Genomic DNA, 18,864 nt, shown 5'->3' on the forward strand with positions numbered 1-18,864 from the left:
TTCAGCCACCACAGACGTCTTCCTTCATTTGTCTGTAAGTCAGTGAGATCATTTAAAGATGGTTACATATCTGCCACAGTGTTAATTTAAAGTTGTCACCCTTCGTGTTCAGAGGCAGCAGGTGGAGGGACAGCAGAGGACTTTGTTTTTTAAAACAAATTTGATTCAGCAGGTCGGCCTCTGTTAACAATATCACAAACTGTCCGCTCAGACTGTTCACACTGAAACAAAGATGGAGGATAAAACATGTTTTACATTCCTCAGACTGAACAAACGTTACTGTATTAAGTTTAAAACACTGTTAATAAATCGGAACATTTAAAGATGCTTCAGTCACGGTTTTTATATTAATAGTAAGACAGATGTTGAGCTTTGGCGTGAAAAAAGTTTTTCTTTTTTCCTGGTGAGGAAAAAAGTTTGAAAAAAATCAGTTTAAAGTTTTATATACATATTTGATTTTGACTCATATTTTAATACTAAAGTAAACCTTTTGTCTTCTGTCTGTACAAAATAGCAGATATTAAAGTGCAGATGTTACAGATGTTTATATCTATATTTTATTATGAAACAGAACAAATGAACAGTTTAGCACAAACAAACGTTAACATGTAGATATTGTACTAAACTGCAGTGAATATGAACTCAAACTCTGACTTTTACAAGATTAAACTTTATAGTGACGTGTAGGAGAGGAACAGATGAACACGAACTTTGACATTTGAATACAAACGAGTGATTCTGAGCATTTTTTTCTCACCTCTCATCTTATAATATATTTGCATAAACAGTAAAAAAAAATCAGATCAGTGGATCTATTTTACCGTTTTAATGGCAGAATGTGTTTATTTTTGAGGGGATCACTGTATATCACTACTGTTATAGTTTAATATTATTTCTGTACAACTGCTTCAGCAAAAAAGCTTAAAGTTTGAAACCAGGAGTTTAACTTTGATCAGAGTTTCCATAGTGAGTTAAAAATATTTGCACAGCAGCTCCGAGAACTTTTATCAATATTTCTTTGAATCCTCTAAATTTCATTCATAGCTGTTGGACTGTTCATAGGTCTCAATAAAGTTTGTTTCAAAAGAAAAAGACTGACACAGACACGTCATCCGTCTGTGTTCATGTCACATGAAACTTAGTGGAAAATTCCTTCTTATGCTGCATTCAGGAGCACCAGTAAAACCTCGGTTCTCCAGAGATTAGAAACACTTTGGGTCACGTGAATGGCGGCCATGAAAACGACATTCTTGTATCAGAACCAAGAAATGTTGATTTCTCAGGGAACATTACTGATAATTAAGAGTTTAGAGAAAGACACAAACATATTTATTTTAATAAAAGCTGAACCTGCTCAGTGGAAAAACAGAAATGTGTTACGGCCCTAGCAGGGCCTCCTCCTGAAGGTGCCTGTGTGGGCGTGTCCTTCAATGTTTTCTTAAATGGTGATAGCGGCTCGTCCGTCTCTGTTAGTTGAGCTACTTTAATAAAACTCTTTAATTTAACCCCTTTGCCTTCAGCATGTGAACTTTACCCTGACTCAGTCTGAGCAGTCAGACGGCTTTTTTTTTTTTTGGAGTAACACATAAAGGTGTGACACACACACTTAAATCCAATCTGAAGTGAGACTCAAAGTTCAGTTTGTACATAAACAGTAAAAGAAACTGCATTTACAGTATTTCACAGAACTGAGTACACTGATTTTCCTGCCTCCATCAGTCTGTGGAGGAGGTGGAGCTGCTGCTCTCACTGACACACTGACTGCAGAATGAGCTCAGCTGCTGTTCCACAGTAACTGCTGCGAGGTGGACACATCTGTTGGACCATAACCAGTTACTGTGTCAACAGCTGTTGCAGGTCAGCGGTCTTTATAATTACAGTGCAGGTGGATACATATCATGGATGGCGACTTTTGTTGTGATTTGTCGCTATATAAATAAAACTGAATTGAATGTAGTGTAGAACTGAATTAAACATGCTGACGTTATCTGTTTAAAATCCTTTATTACAAATATTGGATCTGCTTCAACAGGAAGTAATTATGACAACAATACAAAGGTTGTTGGGTTTGATATTTAGACTGACTTAATTAGATAATGGTAAATGGCCTGTATTTGTACAGCGCTTTACTAGTCCCAAAGGACCCCAAAGCACTTTACACATCGAGTCATCCACACATCCACACACTGGTGATGGCAGCTACATTGTAGCCACAGCCACCCTGGGGCGCACTGACAGAGGAAACATTCCACAACGTCAACATCAACACAAGTACAGAAACAAACTGTCACTTCTAATTTTTCTTATTAATAGTGAATCAGTGTGTGTCAGTGAATGCATCGTGTGTGCTTCAGGCTCCATCTAGTGGACTGATAGCAGAGCAGCTGATGGCAGCTTCCTCTGCCTCACACTGCTGTCTGACTGCATCCAGCTGACACTGAGATGAAGCAGGAAAGAAATAGCTGATGGTAAATGGTAATCCATAGGACCATGGATCATCCATAGGTAAATCCATAGGACCCCAAAGCGCTTCACACTGCATTCAGTCATCCACCCATTCACACACACATTCACACACTGGTGATGGCAGCTACATTGTAGCCACAGCTGCCCTGGGGCGCACTGACAGAGGCGAGGCTGCCGGACACAGGCGCCACCGGGCCCTCTGACCACCACCAGTAGGCAAACATGGGGTTAGTATCTTGCCCAAGGATATTTGGCATGCAGCCACGATGCAGCCTGGGATCGAACCACCGACCTTCTGATTAGTGGCTGACCTGCTCTGCCACCTGAGCTACAGCCACCCTAAAAATATATTTGGACAACACACATGATGAAAGGAGGATTTCAGCTGATGTGCACATGAATGATTTGTGTTTCCTCTGCAAGTAGAAAGTGTGTGTGAGCTGATGTGAGTCATGTGACCTGGTTTCTAGGTCACATGACAGGTCAGAGGTCAGCGACTGTAACTCAGTTCCTCCTGTTAATGTGAACTCACTGAGTGTTTGTGGTTTACCTCTCAGACTGACTGAAGATGATGATGGAGGAAGAGGAGGACAGAGCAGAGTCTGCAGGGTCCAGCTGTCCGTCTGTGAGGAGTGACCGGTCCAAACCTGAACCTCTAAACTTCAGTGGTGAACCTGGAGCAACGAGGTCAGAGAGCTGAACTCACTGAGTAACAGAAATAATTCTGCACTGACATTATAATCAGTGTTGACTCTGGTTGATTGTCTGACTGTGTTTGTGAGCTGAGAGGAAATGAAAATGAGTTTGTAACAAAAATCAGTTTTGTCCAGTTTTCCTGTAATAAGCTGAACTCTATTCTAAGAGGATGTTACTGACAGGAAACAGCTGCATTATCTGCAGTCTGTGTGATCACAGCTGCTTCAATCATGTTTGTGTCTGCAGAGGTCAGAGGTCACAGTCTGCAGGGTCCAGCTGTCCGTCTGTGAGGAGTGACCGGTCCAAAGATCCAAATCCACTCTTCAGTGGTGAACCTGGAGCAACGAGGTCAGAGAGCTGTGATGACTCCTTCACATGTTTGTGTTTCCTGGATACATATGACCTGAAACATCCTCAGATTGTTACAAAGATTCATTAAAAAGAAAACAATGAAAGAGAAAAGATCCAAATGTTCGACTTGGTCATTTGCTGTTTGAGGACAGTGATGCTCATATCTGTGGGGAAAGTGTGACCTGAGTGGGTTCATGTTGGTCTTTAAGAACAGAGCTGCTCTGATTCTCTTTGTGTCTGATCTGTTAAACAGTCTGAGAGGTCACACAGAGACCCAGCAGCTAAAGCCTGGATCATACTGGTTGCTGTTACTCCATCAGGACAACACTGAACCACAGTGGTGTGGATGTAGTGGATAAATCCCACCATACTGATGCTCAGAGTTAACCACAGGGAACAAAACCAGATGTTACCTTCAGATTGTGACCTTTGGAGTGGACGATGCAGATTTCAATAGAGAATAAATGTTGTTGTTTTTCAGCTGTGAAGAAAGAATCTTATTTTCTGAACTTAAGAATTTATGATGCTGGAAACAACATGGAGACAATAACACAACATTTCCACTGTGTTCATAGAATGAATGTAAAACTGTCAGACATTCATTAAATATGCAAAATGTCTACAGAAGCATCAGAGGGTCAGACGTGAAGCACTCAGTGATTTTGATCAAATGACTCATCAGTTATTGATCTGTACTACACTGATCTACCACGTTAGTAAAGCTGGTGTTCTGGTGGTGGAGGGAGACTCGGATCATGTTCTGGTTTTGGAGCAGTGATCTGCTGATGGTTCAGTTTAATGAGCTTCTTCAAAATCATCCCTGACATCACCACTGAAAGGACGTCCATGAAAACAGACTGAAAATTACTGATATGTTCACAATCTGAGAGTCTAAAACTTGACAGACTTGATTCAGATGAAGTTATTTGAGCAGAAACTCCTGGATCTTTATCCTGTGTTGATCTAATCCTTCATGGTTCCTCCACAGAGTGGACCAGCAGAGCTCAGAGGTTCCCAGTGGTCAGTCTGCCCAGCAGCATCAAACACAGCTGGACTCCATATTTATGGTCTGTACATGTACAACAACTACTGTTACATCTGTTCTGTTCACAGTCGTCTCCATGGTGCTCTTTGTAGACCAGTGGATCGTCAGTGTGTCCAACATGGATCTGATGTTTGGCTCCATGATTTCAGTCTGATTGGCTCATTCATAAATATTCTGTTCCAGCTGCTGGAGGACAACATCATCACTTTTGTGAAGAACGAGCTGAAGAAGATCCAGAAGGTTCTGAGTCCAGATTACCCAGAATCCTTAGAGAGGAGCAGCAGCAGAGAGGCATTTGTGAAGATCACAGTGGACTTCCTGAGGAGAATGAAGCAGGAGGAGCTGGCTGACCGTCTGCAGAGCAGTAAGAGGATTTATCTAAAGATTTAAGCTGCTGGATAAATGAACATTTACTGATGTCTTATGAGATGGAGCAACGTGTTTTAAAGATTCATTCTTTTGGAATTGAGTGTTTGTTTTTCTTCTCATTCAGAACTTCAAGCTGCAGTTTGTCATCGTAACCTTAAATCCACCCTGAAGAAGAAGTTCCAGTGTGTGTTTGAGGGCATTGCTAAAGCAGGAAGCCCAACCCTCCTGAATCAGATCTACACAGAGCTCTACATCACAGAGGGAGGGACTGCAGAGGTCAATGATGAACATGAGGTCAGACAGATTGAAACAGCATCCAGGAAACCAGACAGACCAGAAACAACCATCAGACAAGAAGACATCTTTAAAGCCTCACCTGGAAGAGACGAACCAATCAGAACAGTGCTGACAAAGGGAGTGGCTGGCATTGGGAAAACAGTCTTAACACAGAAATACAGCCTGGACTGGGCTGAAGACAAAGCCAACCAGGACATCCAGTTCATATTTCCATTCACTTTCAGAGAGCTGAATGTGCTGAAAGAGGAAAAGTTCAGCTTGGTGGGACTTGTTCATCACTTCTTTACTGAAACCAAAGAAGCAGGAATCTGCAGCTTTGAAGACTTCCAGGTTGTGTTCATCTTTGATGGTCTGGATGAGTGTCGACTTCCTCTGGACTTCCACAAAACTACAATCCTAACTGACCCTAGAAAGTCCACCTCAGTGGATGTGCTGCTGATAAACCTCATCAGGGGGAAACTGCTTCCCTCTGCTCGCCTCTGGATAACCACACGACCTGCAGCAGCCAATCAGATCCCTCCTGACTGTGTTGGCATGGTGACAGAGGTCAGAGGGTTCACTGACTCACTGACCCCAGAAGGAGGAGTACTTCAGGAAGAGATTCAGAGATGAGGAGCAGGCCAGCAGGATCATCTCCCACATCAAGACATCACGAAGCCTCCACATCATGTGCCACATCCCAGTCTTCTGCTGGATCACTGCTACAGTTCTGGAGGATGTGCTGGAAACCAGAGAGGGAGGACAGCTGCCCAACACCCTGACTGAGATGTACATCCACTTCCTGGTGGTTCAGGCCAAAGTGAAGAAGGCCAAGTATGATGGAGGAGCTGAGACAGATCCACACTGGAGTCCAGAGAGCAGGAAGATGATGGAGTCTCTGGGAAAACTGGTTTTTGATCAGCTGCAGAAAGGAAACCTGATCTTCTATGAATCAGACCTGACAGAGTGTGACATCGATATCAGAGCAGCCTCAGTGTACTCAGGAGTGTTCACACAGATCTTTAAAGAGGAGAGAGGACTGTACCAGGACAAGGTGTTCTGCTTCATCCATCTGAGTGTTCAGGAGTTTCTGGCTGCTCTTCATGTCCATCTGACCTTCATCAACTCTGGACTCAATCTGCTGGAACAACAACAAACAACCTCCTGGTGGTTTAAACCATCTGTCCACCAGAGTGCTGTGAAGAAGGCCTTACAGAGTCCAAATGGACACCTGGACTTGTTCCTCCGCTTCCTCCTGGGTCTTTCCCTGCAGACCAATCAGACTCTCCTACGAGGTCTGCTGACACAGACAGGAAGTAGCTCACAGACCAATCAGAAAACAGTCCAGTACATCAAGGAGAAGCTCAGTGAGAATCTGTCTGCAGAGAAAAGCATCAATCTGTTCCACTCTCTGAATGAACTGAATGATTGTTCTCTAGTGGAGGAGATCCAACAGTCCCTGAGATCAGGGAGTCTCTCCACAGATGAACTGTCTCCTGCTCAGTGGTCAGCTCTGGTCTTCATCTTACTGTCATCAGAAGATCTGGATGTGTTTGACCTGCAGAAATACTCTGCTTCAGAGGAGGCTCTTCTGAGGCTGCTGCCAGTTGTCAAAGCCTCCAACAAGGCTCTGTAAGTAAATATATGCTGATACATATAGCTTTGTTGATGATGATAACAGGCGGAAACTGATTTTTTCCATCAAAGATCCATATCCTAAAACCATAAACTTACACATTTGGAAAGTATAAACAAAAAAAGGAGAATGTTTGACCACAATATTTTAACTTGAATAAACTTTTGATACAGCCTTGAAACACTTAAGGAGCTTAAAATGTTTTGATCTAACAACCCACATCAAACACAATGGACATGTTCACAAAGAAATTGAATAATGGATTTATCTTCACTCTTTCCACTTTTTCAATAGTGTTTGTTCAAGAAACAAGGTTCAGCCCAATCATTTTTTTGTCATGGTCTTGGGTCGGTGACCCAGTGCTTTTAGTTATCATTTTCTAGGTTATTTTGATGATGATTATTATTATTGTTTGAGTTCTATGTGTTATATTCAGTCTGCCTTTGAGTCTGCGTCTCTGTCTGTCTATGGTGTCACCCCGTTTGTTTGTGAAGCTGTCTGTTTAGATCTGTGTCTTGTTTGGTTCCCCGTGTCTGAGTTTCCTGTTTTATTGTGAAGGTCTGTGTCTGATGTGAGTGTGTTCAATTTACTTTTCCCCTGTCCCGTCAGCTCTGATTTCTCCCAGCTGTGTTGCCCTCCTGTCCGTCATCCCCTGATTACTGGTGTGTGTGTATTTAAGCCCTGTGTGTTCTCCTGCCTGTTGCCGGTTCGTCTGTATTACTCCGTGACAGTCTGTGGTCCACGGTGTCCTGTCCCTCGTCTGTGTCTCTCTGCCTCTCACCCCATTCTGGTACCCTCTCAGGTTTGTCATTTAGCTTTCCCAGTTTAGGTCTTTAGTTTTGTCTTCCCTCTTGCCTGTTTTGCCATCTCACCATTGTGTAAATAAAACATCACCAGCATTATCATCTACTGCCTGTGTTTTTGGTCCTTTCTCCCTTCATACCACATGGCTCGCCTCGGCAGCCGTGACAGTATGAACCGGCCAAACATGGACCCAGCGGCATTCGCACCTTCCAAGGAGCTTCGGGAGGAATTAATCGCTTCAGTTTCAAGATGGACTAATCTGTGGCTAGAGCATGAGGGGGAGGAATTTCGTCATGCTCTGGAGGCTCGACTACAGCGGCTAGTTTCCAATCACCCCTGGCTGCTGGATTCACTTCACCCACTCCTACAGGACTTCATCCTCAACACGCTTCACCTTAACCCCCCAACTGCGACAGCTGACCTGTCTGGCTTACCGGAAGATTCTCTCCCCAGTCCACCAGAGGACTCTCATCCAGACACAATGCGATCAGTCGGCTTCCCCCTCCTTCCGGGCAAAACAGCGGTCACGCCGCCATCATCCTTTGCTCGCCAAGCAAGCTCTCGGGGGTCAGTGAGAGTGACTGTTTCATGTACATGCAGCCCCCCAGTGGCCAGCTCACACCAGCCCAGGCTTTTTATAAAGCACTGGGAATCATCCTCATTCCACCCAGCCCATCCACCCCACAGCAGGAGCAGCCACTTCAGAGCTGCCTCATATCACCGCCCGCTTCCCCTGCCGCTCTCGCCCCTTCTCCCAGGCGGAAGCGACGTCCACTCAAAACCATTATGTCAGTCACCCTCAGTTCAGCCTCCTGTTCAGCAGCCACTAGCCCTGCATCCTGTGTCAGTTGCTCCACCTGTAAAACAATATAAGTCAATTCAACCCGAAAGACACTGTTCCTCGCCCATCCATTCTAAGCAGAGAGACAAACCTAATGATAATGTAATCATTCATAAAAAGCTGGCAAGTTCAGAGACTGTGACGCGCTCCAGAGCCTCCCCAGAGGCTGAGTTTTTGCCCTCAGCCCACTCTGGACCCCTGGAGGCTAAGAACCCAGCTGAGGACTGCACCCGGCTGTCACTGCCTGAGCAGAGTCAATGCTCTGGGCAGCTGAAGTCTGCTATGTGTTTGCCAGGGGCCACTGTGCCTGCTGGTTCTGTTCTGTCCCTGCCAGAGGTCCCCGCGCTTGCTGGTTCTGTTCTGTTCCTGCCAGAGGTCCCCGCGCTTGCTGGTTCTGTTCTGTCTCTGCCAGAGGTCCCCGCACCTGCTGGTTCTGTCCTGTCCCTGTCAGAGGTCCCCGCGCCTGCTGGTTCTGTCCTGTCCCTGTCAGAGGTCCCCGCGCCTGCTGGTTCTGTCCTGTCCCTCTCAGAGGTCCCCGCGCCTGCTGGTTCTGTTCTGTGTGTGCCAGGGGCTCCAGTGCCCACTGATTCTGATACTGTTTTCGCTGGGGGGCCCGAGGAGCCCGTCCAGCCTCCTGCCTCGTCAGCTGGAGGGCCCGAGGAGCCCGTCCAGTCGCCAGCCTCCGCAGCTTCATCATCTTCGCCTGGTCCAGCTTCAGCTCCACCCACGCCGTTGCCGGTTCCGGCTTCAGCATCCTCTTCGGCATCCTCATCAGCGTCGCCTGGTCCAGCCTCCTTAGCTTCATCTTCGCCTGGTCCACCCTCCGCAGCTTCATCTTCGCCTGGTCCAGCCTCCGCAGCTTCATCCTCGCCTGGCCCAGCCCCAGCATCAGCTCCAGCATCGCCTGCAGTGGCCTCCTCTTCAGCATCACCAGTTTCGTTTGGCCCAGCCTCCGCCTCGGCTTCTGCCTGTTGGGTGTGGCTGTGTGCAGGCAGGAATAGGACCCAATGTGCAGACTCCGGAGACAGAACTTAAACCAAAAACAGCTTTAATGCTGAACTCAAACATAACATAACTGGAAAAAAGGTCCAAAAACAAACTAACACCGGCGGATTGACAAAACACACAGCAAAGTAAACGGTAGATCGCGACCCAGACACCAAGAAACACAGGGCTTAAATACACCGAGGGAGCAATCAGGGAATGCGTAACAGGAGGGAAACACAGCTGGGGCAAATCAGGCCTAACGAGACAAGGGGAAGCAAAACCAGACACATTAACATCAGACATGGACTTTCAAAGTAAAACAGGAAACATAACACAGACTCACGGGCAGGCACTATAACAAAGGGAACAGAGACGTGGGAACAGGGCAGACACAAACACTGACTGAACACGGGGATATAGGAACTAAAGATACACATAAACACGAACTAGACAAGGGGATGCAGGTGATAGGGGAGACAGAGCAACTAAAGAAGACAGAGACATAAGCCATAAGACAGAACTCAAAGAAACCAAAAACTAGACAGTATACATAATATTATAAACTCAAAAACCCTGGGTCGCCGACCCAGGCATCCTAACACTGCCTCGTCTGGTCCAGCCTCTGCCTCGCCTGGTGCCGCAGGGATCACGCCACCTTCAGGTCCCAAACTACCGCCTCAACATCATCGAGCATTTGTCAGGCTGCTTGTTGGGCATCATCGCCACCGTGGCCGCCCTCCGGACTTCTGTTGCCACCCCCACCTTCTGCGTGGACGACCTCCTACACGCCGCCACTGCCTTCCGTGTGGCCGGCCCCCGGACTTGCATTCGCACCGCCATTGCCGTCCACACGGTCGGCCCCCGGACCTGCATTCGCGCCGCCGTTGCCGTCCGCACGGTCGGCCCCCGGAACTGTTTCCGCGCTGCCACTGCCTACTGCGTGGCCGGCCTCCGGACCTGCCCCACTGCCGCTGCCATTCGCATGGTTGGCCTCCGGAACTGAACTGTTTTGGCCTCCTGCGCTGTCGGCCCCCTGAACTTGGCCATCTGGGCCTTTTTGGACTCTGTGTGTTCTCCTGCCTGTTGCCAGTTCGTCTGTATTATTCCGTGTCAGTCTGTGGTCCACGGTGTCCTGTCCCTCGTCTGTCTCTCTGCCTCTCACCCTATTCTGGTACCCTCTCAGGTTTGTCATTTAGCTTTCCCAGTTTAGGTCTTTAGTTTTGTCTTCCCTCTTGCCTGTTTTGCCATCTCACCACTGTGTAAATAAAACATCACCAGCATTATCATCTACTGCCTGCGTTTTGGGTCCTTTCTCCCTTCATACCACATGGCTCGCCTCGGCAGCCGTGGCATTTTCAATAAAAATTTAAATACAAAAAAACCAAACAAACACAGAAGTAAAATATTAATATTAAACAATATGTATTTTTGGTATTAGAGGGAGGAAATATGGAGCTGGCAGTGCTGTATAGCATGGTTGCTGAATTTAGTAATGTGACGTAGGCTTAGGGGTTTTGTGTCTATGTTTAAATGATGAGAACTCCCTGCATCTTTAAAACTACAGAATTGCGTTTTTTCAAATTGTAGAGGATTTAAAATTGACTACATAGACTAGCTATTTTTAAAATATACACCATACTGGCAGTAAAACAGCAGCTGTTGGTTTTAAACAATAAAAATACAACTCAAAATATTTTATACAGGAAAGAGAGAAAATAACATCTATATCTAAAAAATGCTTCTCATCCATATTATTTTCAGTCATATTCATTTTTGAATCTTAATTGAATATTTCAAAATTCAGGCTTTTTTATGTCATACAAATCATCATATTTTGTTATGTCTTATATTCATTCTCAAGGAATAGTTTTCATCAGTATTGGCACAGTATTGCTGATGCCAGCCTGAATTTTACTTTGAATTGGATCATAAAGGAAATCAGCGGTATCACATATTACTAACAGCAACTTTAGTAGCACCAAGGTTCAATATGAGATAAAGAACTATTTTTAACTGTTAGGTTAAAACTGCTAGGAAAATAGAAATCAGTAGTTGGAAATTAGAAGAAAGAGTCATATTACAAAAAGAGTCATATTAAAAAAAATTGCATTGTAGTTTTATTCAGGCTCCTTAAATATGTGATTAATGCTTTTTTTCATCATAAATGCTACAATTAAAAAAGTTACAAATATTAGTTTATGTGCGTGTTATTGGGTAATAAACCAATGGAATAACTTCTACCAGCACCTCACTTTTCTTGTCCGGAGTTAATGTATGCCATTTATAAAGCTGTGAGTTGTTTAGTTGATCTTGTCTGCATAATTTCAGACTGAGTGGCTGTAACCTGTCAGACAGAAGCGGTGAAGCTCTCTCCTCAGTCCTGAGCTCCCAGTCCTCTGGTCTGAGAGAGCTGGACCTAAGTAACAACAACCTGCACGATACAGGCTTGAAGCTTCTGTCTGCTGGGATGAAGAGTCCTTACTGCAAACTCGAAACACTGAGGTCAGATGAGGCTATATAATTTTTTTTTCATCAATTGAGGTAATTTAAACCATTTCACTTTAAAAAAAATTATATAATAAAATTGGGCCTCAATGTATGTATCTTTTTTCTTTTTTGTTTTTGTACTTTTTAATGAATTCAGTCCAAGTTTCCTTAAATAGCCACATTTCTCTTTTGAAGAAGAATTCCAGCGTGTCCTTAAACAGTGTTGAAATATTGGTAAATGTAGTAGCTCCCCGTGACACCATGAATATACTTAAACACAAGTGTTTCATGTCTTGCTTGTCATATTTTTTTTTCAGACTGAGTGGCTGTAACCTGTCAGACAGAAGCGGTGAAGCTCTCTCCTCAGTCCTGAGTTCCCAGTCCTCTGGTCTGAGAGAGCTGGACCTGAGCAAAAACAATCTGCAGGATACAGGCTTGAAGCTTCTGTCTGCTGGGATGAAGAGTCCTTACTGCAAACTCGAAACACTGAGGTCAGATGAGGCTATATATATTTTTTCATCAATTCAGGTAATTTAATCCATTTCACTTTAAAAAATTATAAAATAAAATTGGGCCTCGGTGTATGTATTTTTTTCTTTTTTTGTTTTTGTATTTTTTAATGAATTCAGTCCAAGTTGCAGTAAAGAGCCACATTTCTCTTTTGAAGAAGAATTCCAGCGTGTCCTTAAACAGTGTTGAAATATTGGTAAATGTAGTAGCTCCCCGTGACACCATGAATATACTTAAACACAAGTGTTTCATGTCTTGCTTGTCATATTTTTTTTCAGACTGAGTGGCTGTAACCTGTCACACAGAAGCTGTGAAACACTGTCCTCAGTGGTGAGTTTCGAGTCCTCTAGTCTGAGAGAGTTGGACCTTGGTAACAACAACCTACAGGGTTCAGGACTGAAGCTCGTGTTTGCTGCAGTGGAGAGCCCACAGTGTACACTGGGAATGCTCAGGTCAGGATTCAGTTTTTTCTGCTGATGACTATTTAAAGCCTGAATCACATCAATAAATGGCTTACTCATATGATTGTCAAATCATCTTATATCTAACCAAAAGGTCCTGTATTTTATTACTTTGACACCTCCTAATAGTTACCCATCGAACATATATGTTCAAGTCTCAGCCCAAAAATATGAATCTGATTTTTTTTCCCCTGAATCATCTGTGTACCCTCCTGGTTGGAGCGCTAGCAGCCTTTATCAGTGAATGCAGCTTTAAATGAAATTGCTCCCCCTGAGGGCACTGCATGTCTAAGAGACCAAACAGATACAGACCTGAATGAGACACTTGCTTTCTAACTTTCTTTAACTGTCTCTGAGAGATACATTTTATTATTAAATACACTTCATTTCTCATAGAAAATGTAGAGTTGTGCTATATTAGAAAAATCAAAATTGTATTGATTGACAAAGAAATTGTTTTAGAGTTTTTATGGGTCAGCTATTGGTATTGTTGAAATAAACCTCTAATTTATACAGAAATGGCACAAGTGAGACTTTTTCATGGGACTTCCAACTAAGCTTGTTCTGCTAGACCTGACTGCAGCATTGAAAACTGTTGATCACAGTAGAAATACAGTGAACACAGATAATATATTAATACAGTTAACATTCTCACACATTAACATTAGTCATGTAGTTTCACAGGGTCCTCTGCTGGGACCAATCATTTTGATGTTACACATGTTTTGTTTCATTTCTGCAAACTAAATGTAGAAAGTGACATTAAAACGTATTCAGTTGAGTTACTCTCCAGAGTCTCAGAGTCAGATAAATGGAGACTAAAGATTTAGTCTATATTGATAATAAATGTTTGTTACATAATGATGAAGCAGTTAGACAATGAAGGACTTAAATCATCCCGCAATTCTTCAGCTAAGACACCTGAGTTAGAAAACATAAACGCTGCAGTTGTCTTTACACGCATGAGCAGTCAATGTGCGACCTGCGTCTCATCACTGCCTGCATACTTTATTTATGTGTGTGTGTGTGTGTGTGTGTGTGTGCGTGCGTGCGTGCGTGCGTGTACAAAAATAACAACGTCACTCAGAGCAACGGGTTTTTCCCTTTTCTACATCTGCATGTTCTCGGAAAGAGCTGTGGTTTTTCTTCTCTAAATCTAACTGTTCTCTGAAAACAGGAAGTGGTTTCTAGCTGAATAAGTTCATCACAAAAGTTATTAGGTGAAAAGTCACGTAGACATGTAGATTGCTTAGTGATCAATAAAAAGCACATTTCATGAAGCTGATCACATTATATAAAAACAATTTCCCCTTGACAAGGATGTAGACTACAGACCATAACTGTCAGGCTCAGGAGAGACTCGGAGGCAGACCGTCACTGAGGTTCACAATTTTATTTACACATAGACACCAGGTGCGGGTATATACAAGTGAGGGGGCACAGGAAGAGGGTCTCCGGGGAACACAGGCACGGGAAGGGAACGGCTATATACACAATCCACTGAAGCTCAGGTAGCTTGGGCTCCGGTCTTTAGCTCACCGAACGGCTGTCCTCAGGCTGGCGAGAAATCTGGCACAGAGAGGAAAGGCAGGTAAGTAGTGGCACGACAGAAACTCGGAAAAAGGCTCAGATAGGTGATGACACTGACGAGTGTTACACAATAATCCAGCGAGGAAGCACTTTCAGCAGCCGCCTTAAGAAGTGAGTAAGATGATTGTTTGCAGGTGTCCGAGCCAGGCTGGACCCCAGTGCTCCATTATAAACCAACATTAAGACAAGACAGACAATACACTAACTAAGAATAGTACAATATATACATATATATACATATATATATATATATATATATATATATATATATATATATATATATATATATATATATACATATATATATATATATATATATATATATATACATATATATATATATATACATATATATATATATATATATATATATATATATATATATATATATATATATATATATACATATATATGTATACATATATATACATATATATACATATATATACGTATACATATATATACATATATATATGTATACATATATGTATACATATATATACATATATATATGTATACATATATATATATATATATATATATATATATGTATACATATATATATATATATATATATATATGTATACATATATATATATATGTATACATATATATATGTATACATATATATATATATGTATACATATATATATATATAAGGATGCCACTTTCTTGGTTGCTCTTTTTACCCCACTGGTGGATGAGCTGCAATGGTCTCCATTTGTCCCATATGTGTTTACTTCTTCTTCTTCTTTTGCATATTAAACACATTATTCTGTTTCTATGTATTTGCTATGATTTGCTATTTGTTAAGTAACATTGCTTCACTCACTATGCCGGGTTTGTGTGTGGAAGCATTCAGTTGCTGGCAAATCAAACATTCTGCAAATGAAGCTGAATACTCAGTTACATGTTTCTTTACATTTTATTATGTTACAGATTAAGTCATTTGTTCTTACTTTGTTTGTCTTTTCAGTCTTCATGAGGGTCAGGTGTGGGGAAACGCCCGCCCGGCATTTCCTCATTTTAAAGTCCTGATGATGTCACACATGACATCAGCAGGTCAAACCAAGTGGAGGGGTTTGTTTGTCCATAGAGATGCTTCCTTTTGTTTGTTTTAAGGTTTAAATGGATTTGTTGAATGTGTTTCTTTTCATCAATACTGCCATTTAGTTGTGTAAATGTGCATGTTAGAAGTGTGAAGAGGTTTTGTGTTTAGAAATGTATAGAAACCAATCATTTACTGACAGCATGTCTGATGGAAACAAGTGCAGATTATGTATGAAGTCTAACTGCACACAGTAACTGTGTTACAATAAGGACTTAACAGCGCCCTCTGCTGGAGTGTTTCAGTACTGCACTAACTAGAATACACCACCTCCTCCTCACACCACCTGCTACAGCTCTACTCTTCTATGACTACAGTCATCCACAGCACTGATGTGAGGTCACATGGTTCATATGTAAGGAGCACAGCTGACCTCAGGTCAGTTTAATGACTGTGAGCAGCAGCTGTGTTATTGTCACTGTGACAGGGAGACACTCTCAGACACAGCACTCATGTCAGCTTGTTCTCATGCAGGAGGATCAGGAGCTCCATGTTTGTCTTTCTGTTTGAATCATGATGTGTTTGTGCCATCAGAGTCTGTCATGAGTACTCAGGGTTTCACAGCAGCTCTTCTGGATGCTGACGAGGACTCCAACCTCATGTTTCACCTCTCTGAGCTTCTGATGTCTGTGAACACTCGTGTTTCTTCTCTGGGCTCATCTGGACAAAAACACCTTTCTGTGTTTGGCTGCAGCCTCATTCTGACTGACAGGAAGTGTGTTATCCATGAGCTGCACTTCTGTGAGGAAGTTTCCTGCTGTGTTTCCTGTATGTGGACAAACACGAGTGTTCCAGCTGAGGACTTGGTTCCTTCCACCTGTCCATACAGGACATCACGCTGTCTGCAGCTCTGTAAATGCAGCTGCAGGTCCTTCCACGTGCTGCTCTGTATTTGTGCAGTTTGTAGTGTGTCCTGGGAAACGTAGCACACATGGTGTTCTTCTGCTGTTTCCTCCTTTCACTGAGTGTGAAACACTGACGCTGTGCTGTTGTTCACAGAGGGGAGCTGATTCTAGCTGCAGCTGGACTCTGTCATCTAACTGAATGTGTTGGTGCTGATCACGGGGCTCTGAGGGGGGAGCAGCAGGAGGACTCTGGATGCTGACGTCAGTGTATCTGTGGAAGCTCCCACAGCGTGTCTGTCATTCAATATTGTGCTGTATATTGTATCTATGCAAAGATGAACAGACTGTGTGTTCACTGGTCTCTGTGCTGCAGCTCTGATGTCATCATCACTCCCTCCTCCACCCTCAGCAGTCCCAGCATGCTGCTGTGGTGCACCCCACCCTCACTCTACTCCTGAGCCACAGACCACACCCTCCACCTCAATATACACCACAGTTTTCTCTGCTGTGGAAATGAGATCAGGAGGAAATCATGATTATTATTATTTAATAAACGCTCACATTAATGTGGGCTTATTTGTTTCATATTAGAAACATTAGTTGAGTGTTTTTAGTATAAAATGGTCAAAGTCCCTCTTTTTGCTCCTCCCCTCACCTGTGGATGGACGCTGCTGTTACCGTGGTGACAGCTTGGATGTGTTTCAGTCCTGCCTGGTTATCACTGCAGGAATCTTTCACATTTATTACAGGTAATAACTCTGATTTTTCTGTGTATTATGAACCAAATGTATCCTGATACACACAGAGATGGATGAGCAGAGGTTGTTTTTGCAGTTTATGTAGTTACTATGGACTTAATGCAGACATATTATTAAAATTAGGGCTATAACAGTTGTATTGATGTATAGGTATCTGTGGAAGCTCCCACAGCGTGTCTGTCATTCAATATTGTGCTGTATATTGTATCTATGCAAAGATGAACAGACTGTGTGTTCACTGGTCTCTGTGCTGCAGCTCTGATGTCATCATCACTCCCTCCTCCACCCTCAGCAGTCCCAGCATGCTGCTGTGGTGCACCCCACCCTCACTCTACACCTGAGCCACAGACCACACCCTCCACCTCAATATACACCACAGTTTTCTCTGCTGTGGAAATGAGATCAGGAGGAAATCATCATTATTATTATTTAATAAACGCTCACATTAATGTGGGCTTATTTGTTTCATATTAGAAACATTAGTTGAGTGTTTTTAGTATAAAATGGTCAAAGTCCCTCTTTTTGCTCCTCCCCTCACCTGTGGATGGACGCTGCTGTTACCGTGGTGACAGCTTGGATGTGTTTCAGTCCTGCCTGGTTATCACTGCAGGAATCTTTCACATTTATTACAGGTAATAACTCTGATTTTTCTGTGTATTATGAACCAAATGTATCCTGATACACACAGAGATGGATGAGCAGAGGTTTTTTTTGCAGTTTATGTAGTTACTATGGACTTAATGCAGACATATTATTAAAATTAGGGCTATAACAGTTGTATTGATGTATAGCAACTTGAAATGCTCCCACAAATGGCTCCACAGCAGGTAAAAATATAACAAAAGCTCTGGCGGACTTGGTTCTGTGGTCAGTCTTAAAGGGTGAAGTTAAACTCTGTAATCTTCACTGTGTCACAGAGTTCAGTGAGTCCCGTTATTCACAGTATCAATCAGATCATCAGAGAACAGCTGATCAGCAATCAGTGGTGCCAACAGCGCCTCCTGTGGTGAGAGGATGCAATAATGCAATGTAGCATTTTTCCACTCAACACTTGCAGTCATGGAAACTGTCTGTTGGATCTGTGTGACGTTGCTTTCTTGGTTAGAGTTCCTCACAAATGTCCAGATGATTCTTCTAATGAGGCGTCGACCATGTTTGCAGCTCTTTGGAAGAAAACGTCGCCCTTTGCCATCCTTACTTTTCTTTGACTTCTTCAAATGCAGCTGAACTCCAGCTGGTATTTTCTTGGACTTTGCAGCTGTTTCTGGTCATCAGTTCATTCCTGCAAACCTCTGAAGCTGAACAACAATGATGCTGCATTGCTGGCTGATCCCAAAAGGTTGATTCTGTTCATCTGGATGTTTTCAGAAACGTTTGCTCACTGATCAGGTGACTTCTTCAGTCTCAGCTGACTGCAGCTTTACAACCTTACAAACAGCACATTTGTACAATGACTGAAAGCAGCAGCACCTGATATATATGATACTAATATAATACATATACATATATAATCCATACTAATGATGAAGGAACTGAGCTCACAGTCCATTGTTCATTCAGTGAACTACTCAGTTTATTTTGGGCCTCAGAAATGCTCACTCTGTTTGTACATCACTGTCAGCAATAGACTCATT

At 43.0% G+C, this 18,864-nt stretch overlaps 1 protein-coding gene across 1 annotated transcript in view; it reads left to right on the forward strand.

Annotated features, from left to right (window-relative positions):
* Positions 1-4,549: 4,549 nt before the first annotated feature.
* LOC113011576 (NLR family CARD domain-containing protein 3-like) overlaps positions 4,550-18,864 on the forward strand; it is an 83,892-nt gene continuing 69,577 nt past the window's right edge. Inside the window, 5 exon segments of the mRNA XM_026151122.1 lie at positions 4,550-4,922; positions 5,052-5,788; positions 5,790-6,835; positions 11,800-11,973; positions 12,276-12,449. Of these exon segments, the coding sequence (XP_026006907.1) occupies positions 4,589-4,922; positions 5,052-5,788; positions 5,790-6,835; positions 11,800-11,973; positions 12,276-12,449 (2,465 nt within the window). The 5' untranslated portion in view covers positions 4,550-4,588.

Source organism: Astatotilapia calliptera, chromosome 19 (assembly GCF_900246225.1).
Source record: "Astatotilapia calliptera chromosome 19, fAstCal1.2, whole genome shotgun sequence".
NCBI classification, from domain to species: Eukaryota; Metazoa; Chordata; class Actinopteri; order Cichliformes; family Cichlidae; genus Astatotilapia; species Astatotilapia calliptera.